Raw genomic sequence first — 14007 nt, forward strand, 5'->3', positions numbered from 1 at the left:
AGCATAAACATTATTAACCATCACAAAACAGGAAGTCACAAACCACGACATCAGCTGTTGCTTCCATTGTGTTCATGTATTTGTGTGTGTGATTAGAGACACTGTCATATTCTCCTTTGTGTAATCTGAAATATTATCTTCTACTGCCACCTGGACGTATTTGTGAAAATAAATTGTGTGAGGTTTTTGTCAAGCCTCTCTGCTTCCTTTAACCAGTGTGTTTCTCTGGCACAGTAATACACAGCAGAGTCCTCTGGCTTTAAGTTGGACAGTCTCAGATACACCATGCTGTTGCTGTTATCTCTGGTGACCTCTACTCGTCCTTGCACACTGCTGGCATAATGTGTTCTACTAGCATCGCTGTAAATACGCCCTATCCATTCCACTGCTTCTCCTGCAGGTTGTCTGATCCAGCTCATGCTGCAGCAGCTAAATGTGAAGCCAGATGCCCTGCAGCAGAGACTGAGAGTCTCCCCAGGCTGTTTCACTACTGAACTGGAAGGAATGGACTCCATACTCTGACCTGTACAACCTGATGAGATGAAAGGGAGAGAGGAAACACAGAAGAAATTAATCATCTGGGAAGTGTTCTGATGTCACTGACTGACCATCAGTCCATGTTGTCTGAGAAAAGATAAAACAGCAAGAAGCAGGAGAACTCACAGGGCAGAGAGAGAGCAACCAGCAGAAGAGTGAGTGTGTTCATCATCCTGAGGCTGGAGATGTGACATCTGATGCTCCACACAAAGTACAAGAGCAGTCAGCAGGACAGAAGTACACTGCACACACTGAAGATTTGCATCAGGACATAATGGGGAGGGAATGGCTCCTAAACCAGCACTCTGTTATAGTTTGTATCATTTATTATTTGTTAATTTTTTAATTATAGTTGCTTGTCATTCTTTGTTAGATACAATATCACATTCAGGACAAGAGCACTTTTTTTTGTATTGTTCTATCAGTTACACTTTATAATTGTGGTAGGTGAATTGTCGTGAATTCATGCATGACTTCATGCATAAAAAAAGTAGTACTTCAGTAATGTACAAGGAATAATAGTATCTCATGCATGACTAATGCAGGAACATTACATTCATTAATGCATCAATTAAGGAATGTGAATCATCAAGATTTCTGATTTATTAATGATGTTCTTGTCTTCTTCAAAGAGCTGACCAGTCACAGCAGTGTACATATATTCAGAAAACCTGTAGTGTTATAATCATGGTTAAATAAAAATGCATCATCCATTACTTCATCATGTTTGTGGCCCTTCAAATAAAGTGCTGACCTGGTCCATCTTTAACATTGACAAATAAGATATGATCAATGGTGGTGTGGCGGCACGAGAGCTGACAAAACCAAACACAGACAACGCCACTCTGGGAATTTCGCCCAGAGAATTTAATTTGAATCACTACTCGTAATGCTATCAGTATAATTTTTAAGGACACACAGGTCAGCTTACAAAAAGGTGCCAAAGACGAGGTTCAACTTTCAAAACAATACATTTTTATTTCAAAAATCTATACATTTAAAAACAATCAATCTAAAACACATTCACACTAAAAAGGGGAAAAATAATTAGGGCTGAGGCTTACCAGTGGAGGGGGAGAAGGGAACGAGGATGGTAAAGGGGATCCCAGGGGAAGTCACCCGTGAACACAAAAAAAAAACACAACAGTGAAGACAGCAAATGAAAATGGGGAAACACAGCACACCGAAAAGGAAATACCACCACCAGGACACCAACACCCCCACCTTCGGCTCTCAGTAACTAAAAATGGGGAGAGAAATGGGAAAACACACACACAAAATTAAAGGGGTTCACTCCACAAAAGGAATATCAAAAATCAATATCAACAGATTATAAAGAAAGCCCAGAGGGAGGAAGCTCCGAGCATGCAAACGTAGCAGCTATCAGTGTTACTCGCTCCTCATTCACAGCGTTCAACCAGTAAGGTGAAGGATAGCCCGCCAACCGAAGATCTGTAGCACAGCAGAGCAACTACACGGAGTGAGCGACTTCCGTCACCAACGGGCAAGAGAGGGCGGAAGGGGAAACTAGTAGTTTTTATACGGGGCCCTGAGGCAGTGATTGGTCAACAGAGCACCAGGTAATTAGGAGTTCAACTCATACTGCTACAATCTACCCCACCTTTTTGCATCATCGCCCCGACGATGGACGAGTAAAACCAAAAATACTCTAGCCTAGCTCCAAGGTCGGAAAAGTGCTACTACTGCATTGGACACTGGACCAAGAGTATTGGTGCCATTGGTAGATAACTGGATCAGCCTGTTGAAAGGCACAGATATCAGAAGTGGTGTGATGAGGCAGGGCCATAATGGCAGTTTGGGTTGCTTCAACCCGTGTTCCCTGAAGGGCCTGCTGTAGAGGTTTGCGGAGTGATGTACCGGGGAGCATAGCTTCCATATTGGCTTGGCCAGGGGGGTACTGACGAGATAGAGCATCCGCATTCCTGTTACTCCAGCCGGAGTGGTATTTGACCTCAAAGTCAAATGATGCAAGCTGGGCGGCCCAACGTTGCTCTGTTGCACCAAGCTTAGTGGATGACAAGTGGCTGAGTGGATTGTTAACAGTAAAAACCACACACTTATGGCCCAGCAGGTACTCCCGAAACTTTTCTGTCATGGCCCACAAACTCCAATCTCATGGAGCTGTAGTTCACCATGTTGTGCTCAGTGGGCCTCAAGCCCCGGCTGGCATAGGCTATGGGCCTAACTTTACCATCTCGTTCTTGTGATAACACTGCCCCAAGGCCACCATGACTTGCATCCACCTCCAAAATGAAGGGAAGAGAAAAGTCGGCATAAGCAAGCACCGGGGCATTTGTGAGCTTGGTTTTCAGTGCTTCAAAGCTGCGATGGCACTCCTCCGTCCAGTTGTCAACAAATGCTTGCTCTGCCCTTGTCTTGGACTTGGTTGGCGCCAGATGCGCCACCAACTTGTGTAGAGGGGCCGCCAACTTAGCGAAACCCTCCACAAAGCGGCGGTAATAGCTGGCGAACCAAAGAAACGACCGCAGCTCTGAAACTGTCGTGGGGGACTGCCAGTTAGCTACCACCTCCACCTTGCTGGGGTCTGTGGCCACCCATTCACTGGATATCACATGCCCCAGGTACCGCACTTCCTCCTGGAAAAAGGTACATTTGGTGAGCTTTGCCTTGAGATTCTCCTGTTCCAGCCGACTGAGCACCACTTCCAATCTCTCCAAATGTTGCTGGATTGTGGAGGAGAAAACTACAATATCATCAAGATAGAGCAGCAAAGACTGATTTTGTTGGTCACCAACCACAGGAGTTCAAAACTCAGCCTCGGCAAAACAGTAGCCAGTAGTGGAAGTGCTAAGCAGCTACAAGGATCTCCGGCGGCTTCAGCCCGGTTCCGTTCAAGCAGAGTTTTAGTAAGCCCAGAGGGAGGAAGCTCCGAGCATGCAAACGTAGCAGCTATCAGTGTTACTCGCTCCTCATTCACAGCGTTCAACCAGTAAGGTGAAGGATAGCCCGCCAACCGAAGATCTGTAGCACAGCAGAGCAACTACACGGAGTGAGCGACTTCCGTCACCAACGGGCAAGAGAGGGCGGAAGGGGGAAACTAGTAGTTTTTATACGGGGCCCTGAGGCAGTGATTGGTCAACAGAGCACCAGGTAATTAGGAGTTCAACTCATACTGCTACAGTGGCATGAAATTAAATGTATTAAGAATTTAAGGACTGGGTTGGCAAAATAATACTGAGGTCACTACATTGGCACAAACTACAGTATACTGCAGATACATTTTTATGGTTACTGTTTTCACAACAACATAATGCACTTAAACAGTAATTATGTATTGTGTCTTAATTTATAGAAATGTAAAGTATTTGTTCAGTTTAATTCAGCAACCTGATTGTTGGGCTGTCTTTGGACCTTTTATCAAAAGGAGATCTGTTTTGTGTTTTTAATGTGTTTTCCAAAATGTGTATAGTGCAGGTAGGATTGTTAATGTATTATATAACATACTGTATTTGAAAATTAGATTACAGAATATAAAACAACTTAACAAAAAATTTAATATAAACTATATAAAATATATGAACGTTATAAAAAATATTTCAAACTTGTGCACTACCAGCCTGAAAGAATGAGTACTGTAGGATTTTTGTACAGCTGCTCAACCAACTCCAGTCACTGTGGCTCTCGAGCACAATAATAAACAGCAGAATCTTCAGTCTTCAGACTGTTCATCTGCAGATACAGCTGCTCTCTGTTGTTGTCTCTGGAGACTGACCCTGAACTGACTGAGAGTAGCATTTGGTGCTACCACCGTTATCATTCCAGGCAATCCACTCCAGTCCTTTTCCAGGAGCCTGTCTGATCCAGGCCATGTGATTGCCGCCTAAATTAAACACAGAGGCTGTACAGGTCAATCTGTGGGATTCTCCCAAGGGGGTAAGCTTCGCTTCTGAACGCGAACCTCCGATGGCGCCATTTTGTTGCTACAAAGGTATCACCTCTTGTTAGCATTCCACTGACCGCCATTTTTTTTTACGTCACTTGACTGCGAATAACTTTACATCTGAAGCGTTTAAAGACTCTATTTGTCCATTGTTTAATTCTAAAGAAACACGACAATGTATAAAAGGCTCCATTACCTTGTACCCTCACGCTATGGCTCTGTAGCAGAGGTGTTTTTTGTAAAAATACGCTAACGATTGTGTCATAACTAAGTGACTTACTGTCGCACAGTAGAGGAATTACCGTATAGTACAGGAGAAGCTGGCAGGCAGTTTCGACTTACATTAGCTGTTTAGGTTTAATTACGAATGTTAACTAGCATGTTAGTTAGCAATAATTAGCCTGTGCTTATGTTATCTCCTTACATATACCTACACTCTCCGTCTCTGTAAGATTGGGAATGATTGAGATTTCTCTTGGCACAGCTACAAGAAGACTTACAACTTTCAGACAGGTTGCTCACGTCACATTTACGTTGTCTCTGTCAGTTGGAGGCTGCGCAGTAAAGGAAGAGATCACCGGAAAAGTGCTTCTAATAGCCTTCACTGGTCTCCGTCCAGAGCAACGGGGTCTATTGGTCCATTAATATATATGTCAATGGATTCTCCAGGTCTTTTAACCACTGGTTCAGATTCTGTCAGAGTCTGACCATCAACACCTGTCAGGATAAACAAGAAAACAATCACTTCCTGTAGGATGGCAACTTTTTTAAGACAAATTCAAATCAAGATCAGTGAAAATCTTCACCTGCCCAGCAGGTTTTTACTTTGTAATAATGTAGTAATTACTTTGTATATTTGTGAAGAGATGTAGCTACTGTTTAAATGTAGTTAGTTATCAGATGTAACATGAAAACAGGAAAAATGTATTTTTCTCATCTTTTATAGGCTTTACAACATGATAAATACCATTCATTGAATTCCATAAACATTAATTGTATTAAGTCATTAGAGAGTGCTGTCTATATTAATGTCCACATTTAGAACATGTGTGTGTGGTTGAGTCTTGCTGGTTGCTGGGTATTTGTGCAGGTCTGTTGGTGGTTTGTATCACTGTGGGCTGACGTACACAGTAATACACAGCTGTGTCCTCAGGCTGCACATTCTGTCCTTTTAGAGTCACTGTTAGAGTAGAAGTGTCTCTGCTGTAGCTGAACTTGTTCTTCAGAGCATTATTTTGAAGAAGGCTACCTCCTTCCCACTGATGGGAAATCCAGTCCATTGGTTTTCGTTCACTCTGTCTGATCCAACCTGTTGCATAGCTGTCATCAGTCAAAGAATAACCAGATACCTGACAGCTGATGGTCAGAGACTATCCAGGCTGCACAACCACTGAGTCTGTCTGGATGAGATCAATACTGTTCACACCTGTGGAAACACAAATCAACATTATCTCCATCATTCATCTGACTATTCAGGGTTTCTAATGTGTGTATTAGAGTGAATCCACTGAAAGCTCCTCACAGGATCCAGCAGCCAGCAGCAGTATCAGAGCTACAGAGAACATGTTGATGTTGAAGCTGAACTGATGTCAGCTCTTCTGTCTCTCACTGACACACACACACTTCACTTCTTTATGAGGCTACACACAAGGAGGCTGATTTACATACTGATGATAGTAAATCAGCTGACTAAAGTATATTTGAATAAATCAAAATGAAGATGAAATGTTCAGGTGTTCTCACATAAAGAGAAGGTGAAACCTGAATCTCTGGAAAACATTTCTTTGATGGTTAATGAACAGTAAATAATGATATGATAGAAGAGAAACAATTCATTTATACTGTAGTTAAATCACTGAATATATTCCATCACTTAAAACGTTTTATATATATATATATATATATATATATATATATATATATATATATATATATATATATATTTCAATGATGTATCACTGATTGTTATGTCAGAGTATTTAAATTGATTGATTGTACTGTTAATGTTACATTTAATTAAGAACCTGAAACACTTTCTCTCTTTACTGTAACAGTGAGCTGGTGTTGAAACCATTAGTGGTCTGAGGGCTCCTCCTCTGGTGGCTTCATGTTACAAGTGTTCAGGCTCTGAGGGGTTTTTGTTCAGGTCTACTGATGGTTTGTGTTACTGTGGCTCTCTGGCACAGTAACACACAGCAGTGTCTTCAGGCTGCACATTCTATCTATCTATCTTTAGAGTCACTGTCTTGCTGGAAGTCTCTAAGTCGATACTGAACTTGTTCTTCAGTGAATCTTTGTAGTGTGAACCTCCAGTATATTTCCATCCAATCCACTCCAGTCCTTTCCCTGCAGGCTGTCTGATCCAAGCTGTGTAGTAGCTGCTGAGAGAATAAGAGACCTGACAGGTGATGGTCAGACGTTGACGTTGTCACAGAGGCTGGCTGGGTCAACTGTTCACACTTCACACCTGTTAAAAAAGGAAATGTTTTGTAACAAATCATCAAGTTATAATGCAAAAGAAAAACTGTTGACTTTAACAAATCCAGATAGACTCACATCCAGCTGCCAACAGCAGCAGCAGAGCTCCAGAGAACATGGTTTATGTTGAAACTGACGTGCTGTGAACTCCACTGACAGCCTGATGTGATGTTTTTATAGCTGAGAAACAAGGAAGGTCACTGAGTTTGCATAAAATCAAACATATGAAGCATCAATGTTGGTCTAACTGGAGTCAATAGAAGAGTTTGTTCAGTGTTATTATATCTGCAGAGTGAAAATATGTGTGTCATTTTTGATTTCTTCATTTCTAGGTACAGATATCTTTACTACATTAAACTGTCAATATTGTCTCAACTTATTTTCTAGACTTTTATTTGTGTTAATACACAACAATAATTCCTTAATGACTATATTATTATTCTATCTTCAAACATTAATAATCTTTTTTATATGAAATAGTTATCTCCATAAACGATACAAGTAAATTCACTCCAAACTATAACGTTAAATACTGTCATCATTCATCTCCACTTTCAGCTGTTTTCTCTTAGAAATAATTTTAATGAAATTACAGTATGTGATGGAAAGATGGACATATTCTTATTTACCTATTGATTTTATTACAGAGCAATATGAATCATTTCAGTGTTTGAGTATCAGTCAGTTAAGATCTATGAGAACAGCAGATCTGAGTTTCTCCTTTTAGTAACAGAGGAGAGAGAAACTAGACACTGACTGTCCTCTAGTGATTTTATAAAAGAAACAGTAACATTATTTTTCATTCTCATAGATTCCACATCATATCATTTAAAGACATAATTGTGTCTTACTTTGTAGAAATGTGAAGTATTTATAGAAGTGTAATTTCAGCAACCAGATTGTTGGGCTGTCTTTGGACCTTGTATCAAGGAGTGATCTTTATTGTGTTTTTAATGTGTTTTCGAGTTTGTATATAATGCAGGGAGGATTATTAATTTATAATGAAAACATTTATGAAAGTAGAATTACAGAATATAAAACAACTTAACAAACTGAAAACAACACAAATGTAATATAAAATGTTTAAATATATACATTTTATGAAAGATATTTCAAACTTGTGCACTACCAGTCTGAAAGAATGAGTACTGTAGGATTTTGTACAGCTGCTCAACCAACTCCAGTCACTGTGGGTGTCGAGCACAATAATAAACAGCAGAATCTTCAGTCTTCAGACTGTTCATCTGCAGATACAGCTGCTCTCTGCTGTTGTCTCTGGAGATGGTAAACCGGCCTTGGACTGAGAGTAGTAGATGCTGTTACTGGTATGACTGATAGTAGCAACCCATTCTAGTCCTTTTCCAGGAGCCTGTCTGATCCAGGCCATATAGTTGCTACTGAATGACAATCCAGATGTTGTACAGGTCAATCTGTGGGATTCTCCAGGCCTTTTAATTGCTGGTTCAGATTCTGTCAGAGTCTGACCATCAACACCTGTCAAACCAAAACCGATAAGCATGTCATGCATTACCTTGGTACAAAGATCAGAGAAAATCTTCACGTGAAATACGTCAGTAATACAAATGGGAATATCAAATCAACATCAGTGAAAATCTTCACCTGCCCAGCAGAGAGTTAAAAGCAGCAGTCCTGTCCTATAGTCCATCATGTTAAACTGTGTGTCCACTGTTCTCTGTCCTCCTCTCTGCACTCAGATAAGTAGAGGTGAAGATATCTGAGTTTTGCATTGACTCCTCCTCACAGGGAGGAAACATCTGGACTGGAGATATTTAATGAAACTGAGTCCTTTGGCCTTTGTCTGACTTGTTTTGATTCGTGTAAAATGTTTCAGTATTAACACCACAACCAAATATATTCAAATAATACACAAATGGCATATGACGCATTGACATACTGTATATATAAGGGTTATTAAAATGTGTTAATTTATAATTAATCTTGTGATCAAGACTCTGTTTCTCATTAGTCATTTTGAGAACAACAGGCAGCACATGGAGTATTTACTATCATATACAATTTCATTCAGATCAACATCTACTATAATGTTTGACAATTAAGTTATTGTCATTTCACCATTTTATACTATTATAACATTATGACTTTGGCAATTTAGTATTACAGTAGATAATGATTTGACAAATGAAGAAACTCTAATACTTTAGTAATGTAACATCTGAACTGAATAAATATTTACTCATCAGTTTAAAGTAAAATGTAAAATATATAGAGATATAATGTAGATATATCAAAGTGCTTTGTAAGGGGGGGTGGGGGGGACTCAGATACTTAAAGGTCCAATGGGTAGGAATTACTCCCATCTAGCGTTGAGCTCGTATATTGCAATCAACTGTCTTGCACTACGCAGTTTAAATTTCGTATTACAGCTACGGTAGCCTTCACACATCAAAATCAATATAATATATAATTTCCCAGTAGATTTTTTTGTCCCACTCTGCCGCAGAATGTATTAAGAATACGTGTGGTCCTCCATGTTTCCTTCTTCAAAGTTGCCGGGGCCGGGAAGCTACGATACTCATTAGCAGCATTAGCAGCACCTGTGAATTTATCAAGTGACAGCGAAAACGCAAAAGGCGGAGCAGTATGTCCTATATGTCCCTTACTGGCTCATGTATTTCAAGATGGGGCATGATTATGGAGTGTGTACTCCAGTTCATGCGAATGCAAATGTAAAAGTTCAAGCCAAAAGGAATACTTGGAATTGATGGTGGTGGCAAATATTCATGAAAAAGGACAAGTTTGTGAACGGGCAACACAGATTTTGACAATAAACAACTAAACACGTTACATACTGGACCTTTAAGATCACATTGCTGTTTGTTGTCTGTGGAGGTTTTTGTGCAGCTGCTCCACTGTCTTCAGTCTCTGTGTCTTCTCGAGCACAGAAGTAAACAGCAGAATCTGCTGCTGTCAGGCTCTGGACCTCGAGGTACTGAGTGCTGCTGGGAACATCTTCAGTCATGATGAAACGGCTTTGAAAGGAGCTGCCATAGCTAGCAGAGTTTGAACCTGTGTTGATCCTCCCAATCCACTCCAGACCTTCTCCTGGTCTCTGTCGTATCCAGTGAACATAGTAGCTTGTCATGCTATAACCAGATATGATACATGACATCTTCACTGTCTCTCCAGGTCTTTTCACCTCAGAGGGAGACTGGTCCAGTTTGATCTCACACCAAAGTCATGTAAGGAAAGAAATTGTGATAATCATCCATCACAGAGGTTAAATATTAGTCTAGAGTGTCTTCAGTGTGTAAAGCAGAAATTACTCTTACCATGAAAAGTAACTATAATGAATAAACTCAATGAAATCATATTTTCCATTCTGTAATAGCATTTTTATTAAAGGGGTGATAGAATGCAAAACCGATTTTACCTTGTCATAGTTGAATAATGACAGTTTAGTAGGTAAGTAGGACATACATAGAACTTCAAAATCCTAATGACACCTCTTTCCTCTGCAAATCTCACAATTTGAAACTGCCTCTGAAAACGGGCAAATCTCAACAAGTCGCCTAGTTGACGTCAACTCGGCGGCCCCTCCTCATTTGGCTCTAGTCTCTGTTTGTCACACCCAAACATTTACATAGGCTACACAACTGATCTGAGGTCAGCTTAGCCTTCTGAATAGGTCGTGCAGATCTCAAGGAGTTCAGCGACTGGTGCTGCCTGTGTTGCTGCCTCACCGCCCGGCCTGCCTTCCTTCACAGACCCCGGCCTGCTGTGAGGTAGATTGAGCTCCATCAGGGCTGGCAGCCCACAGCACTCCATACCCACGCAAAGTCACAGTGTTTTGGGTCAGTGGACTACCAAACACTGCTTCCGATTCTGCCTTCTCACAGCGCGACACAGGTTCATGGATCTGAGTGTCGCGATTTTCGGTTTCATATTGCATATTGTTACAGCCCTGGTTTTCTGATCTGAATATTTCTAAGTTTTCTAAAGTGTCCCATTTGTTCTGTCATAAATGTTCTAAGAGCTGTTGATGGTGTGATTATAAGGAAGGAAGAGTTTGCATGGACCTCCCTCTTCAGGTTTAAAAAGGGAACATGGAAAGCAGATGGACTTTATCATCAGTAGTTTTCTACAAGAGCAGGAAACTAAAAAATACAAAATACTTGTCAACTATTTCTGCTACGAAATACTACAGGGACAGACAAGATGTATTTTTCTGACAGTATAACTGAGAAATATTTCTTAAATTCAGGTATGGTATGGAGATTAATATCCATGGTAATATAACATGTATTGAATAATAATGTGAATAAAAAGATGCAAACATTCATCAACACCAATTACAATCCAGCTGAATCAATTACAGGATTAACTCAAACCACCACCTGCATTAAGAGGAAGTTTTTCAAATGCTTTCTAAGAAACAGCTGCATTAAAAACATCTGTCTGATCTGCTTTCTAGTGTGTCCAACATCAATATAAATCTAAATAGGACTACAAGTTAAACTTCTCTAGCACCAATAATCACATTAAAAAGTAAAAAAAGAATCGTTGTTTAAATGTGACTTACCTGTTACTGTGACTTCAGTCCCACGGCCCCAGTAGTCGAAGTAATCACAGTGCTGCATCTCCACTCACTGCTGGAACAAAAACCTGACATACCAAAAATAATGTGTGAAAACCTCATAACGTGACAGAACACATACATCCTGATCAGCATTATCCTCTGATGTCATCCTGGGAGTATGTGTTTTGTGCTGATTCTTAATCAGCTCTTAAAGTGCACCAACTCTGACTTTAAAATCCTAATTTGAATATGAATCTGCTCATTAAAAATTATAAACATAGTAGTTACCTCATATTTCAGTAGGAAATATTCAGTCCTGAGTTTTTTTTTCATCACAAGAATGGGAGAGCGTTAGATTATTGCTCTAAGGTTTTTGTATGGATCTATATCTCAGTGCGCCACCCCACCATCACTGTGATAAACCCTAAAACAAAAACTAAACACTGTTATAATGTTGGATAAAACTGTTCATGAAAATGTGTTGTGGCACTGAATAATCTATAATAGTGAAAAAAAGCTATATTGGTTACAAATATTTTTTTAAATTATTTTATTTTATTTTAATTTTTTTTCAAAATATTTATTAAAATGTTTTGTAAGATATTTGACATCTACTGGGAGCTTGTAACGCGTACAGCTTTTTAAAGGGACACAATATGGTGAAATGAAATGAACACTGTTGTAAAACTGATGAATAAAAATCTTAACATCAAAGCAATTATCAATGTTTTTTTTTTTATTTGGACCTTTTGGCAAGCCATCAGTAGTGAGAGGTCAGGAAAGACTTAGATCATTTTTTTGTTATTGTTCTTACAGCTCAGCCTCATATAAGAGATGATAATCTGATGGTGTGTGAACTCCACTTTTTGTTTCTGTTTAGGGCAAGTTGTGACAAAAGCATAGTGTGGGGAAATGCATCAAATACTGTCAATTATGGGGTATTTAAACTAGCACTTTCTACCAGTGACTGTCACAGTGACATCTGCAGTGGTTTGTGTACAGCTCTGTGGCTTCCTGTATCACTGTGGCTCTCGAGCACAATAATAAACAGCAGAGTCTTCAGTCGTCAGGCTGTTCATCTGCAGATACACCTGGTCCACGTTGTTGTCTCTGGAGATGGTGAAGCGATTCTGGACTGACGTTGAATAAGCTTTAGTGTCTCCACTTGGAGCAGAAATGTAGGCAACCCACTCCAGTCCTTTTCCTTCAGCTTGTCTGATCCAAGCGACACGAGCGCTATCATCTGCTATTCCTGCATATGTACAGGTCAGTTTGTGGGATTCTCCAGGGCACTTTACCACTGGTTCAGACTCAGTCAGAGTCTGACTGTAAACACCTGGAGAGAAAAGCAGTTTGATCAGAACAGAGCCAAACAACATACCAAGATATATACATATTTTCACAACTAAATTAGCCTCAAAAGAAAGGTGGTAAAAGTATTCACCTGCCCAGCAGAAAGTTAAAAGCAGCAGTCCTGTCCTATAGTCCATCATGTTAAACTGTGTGTCCACTGTTCTCTGTCCTCCTCTCTGCACTCAGATAAGTAGAGGTGAAGATATCTCAGTTTTGCATTGACTCCTCCTCACAGGGAGGAAACATCTGGACTGGAGATATTTAATGAAACTGAGTCCTTTGGCCTTTGTCTGACTTGTTTTGATTTGTGTAAAATGTTTCAGTATTAACACCACAACCAAATATATTCAAATAATACACAAATGGCATCTGACACATTGACATACTGTATATATAAGGGTTATTAAAATGTGTTAATTTATAATTAATCTTGTGATCAAGATTCTGTTTCTCATTCATCATTTTGAGAACAATAGGCAGCACATGGAGTATTTACTATCATATACAATTTCATTCAGATCAACATCTACTATAATGTTTGACAATTAAGTTATTGTCATTTCACCATTTTATACTATTATAACATTATGACTTTGGCAATTTAGTATTACAGTAGATAATGATTTGACAAATGAAGAAACTCTAATACTTTAGTAATGTAACATCTGAACTGAATAAATATTTACTCATCAGTTTAAAATAAAATGTAAAATATATAGAGATATAATGTAGATATATCAAAGGTGCATAGGGGGTGGGGGGACTCAGATACTTAAAGGTCCAATGGGTAGGAATAACTCCCATCTAGCGTTGAGCTGATATTGCAATCAACTGTCTTGCACTACGCAGTTTAAATTTCGTATTACAGCTACGGTAGCCTTCACACATCAAAATCAATATAATATATAATTTCCCAGTAGATTTTTTTGTCCCACTCTGCCGCAGAATGTATTAAGAATACGTGTGGTCCTCCATGTTTCCTTCTTCAAAGTTGCCGGGGCCGGGAAGCTACGATACTCATTAGCAGCATTAGCAGCACCTGTGAGTTTATCAAGTGACAGCGAAAACGCAAAAGGCGGAGCAGTATGTCCTATATGTCCCTTACCGGCTAACGTATTTCAAGATGGCGCATGATTATGGAGTGTGTACTCCAGTTCAT

General features: G+C 39.7%; 2 gene segments (V, D, J or C); both read right to left on the bottom strand.

The window, feature by feature from the left end:
* Nucleotides 1-140: 140 nt before the first annotated feature.
* On the bottom strand, nucleotides 141-769 carry LOC120574369. The segment is given in 2 exon segments: nucleotides 141-532; nucleotides 664-769. Coding segments are annotated over 2 exon segments (438 nt in total).
* An 11669-nt stretch (nucleotides 770-12438) lies between these two features.
* Nucleotides 12439-12985, bottom strand: LOC120574660. The segment is given in 2 exon segments: nucleotides 12439-12831; nucleotides 12940-12985. Coding segments are annotated over 2 exon segments (363 nt in total).
* Nucleotides 12986-14007: the final 1022 nt, after the last annotated feature.

The sequence above is a fragment of the Perca fluviatilis genome, chromosome 15, assembly GCF_010015445.1.
Source record: "Perca fluviatilis chromosome 15, GENO_Pfluv_1.0, whole genome shotgun sequence".
Lineage (NCBI taxonomy): Eukaryota > Metazoa > Chordata > Actinopteri > Perciformes > Percidae > Perca > Perca fluviatilis.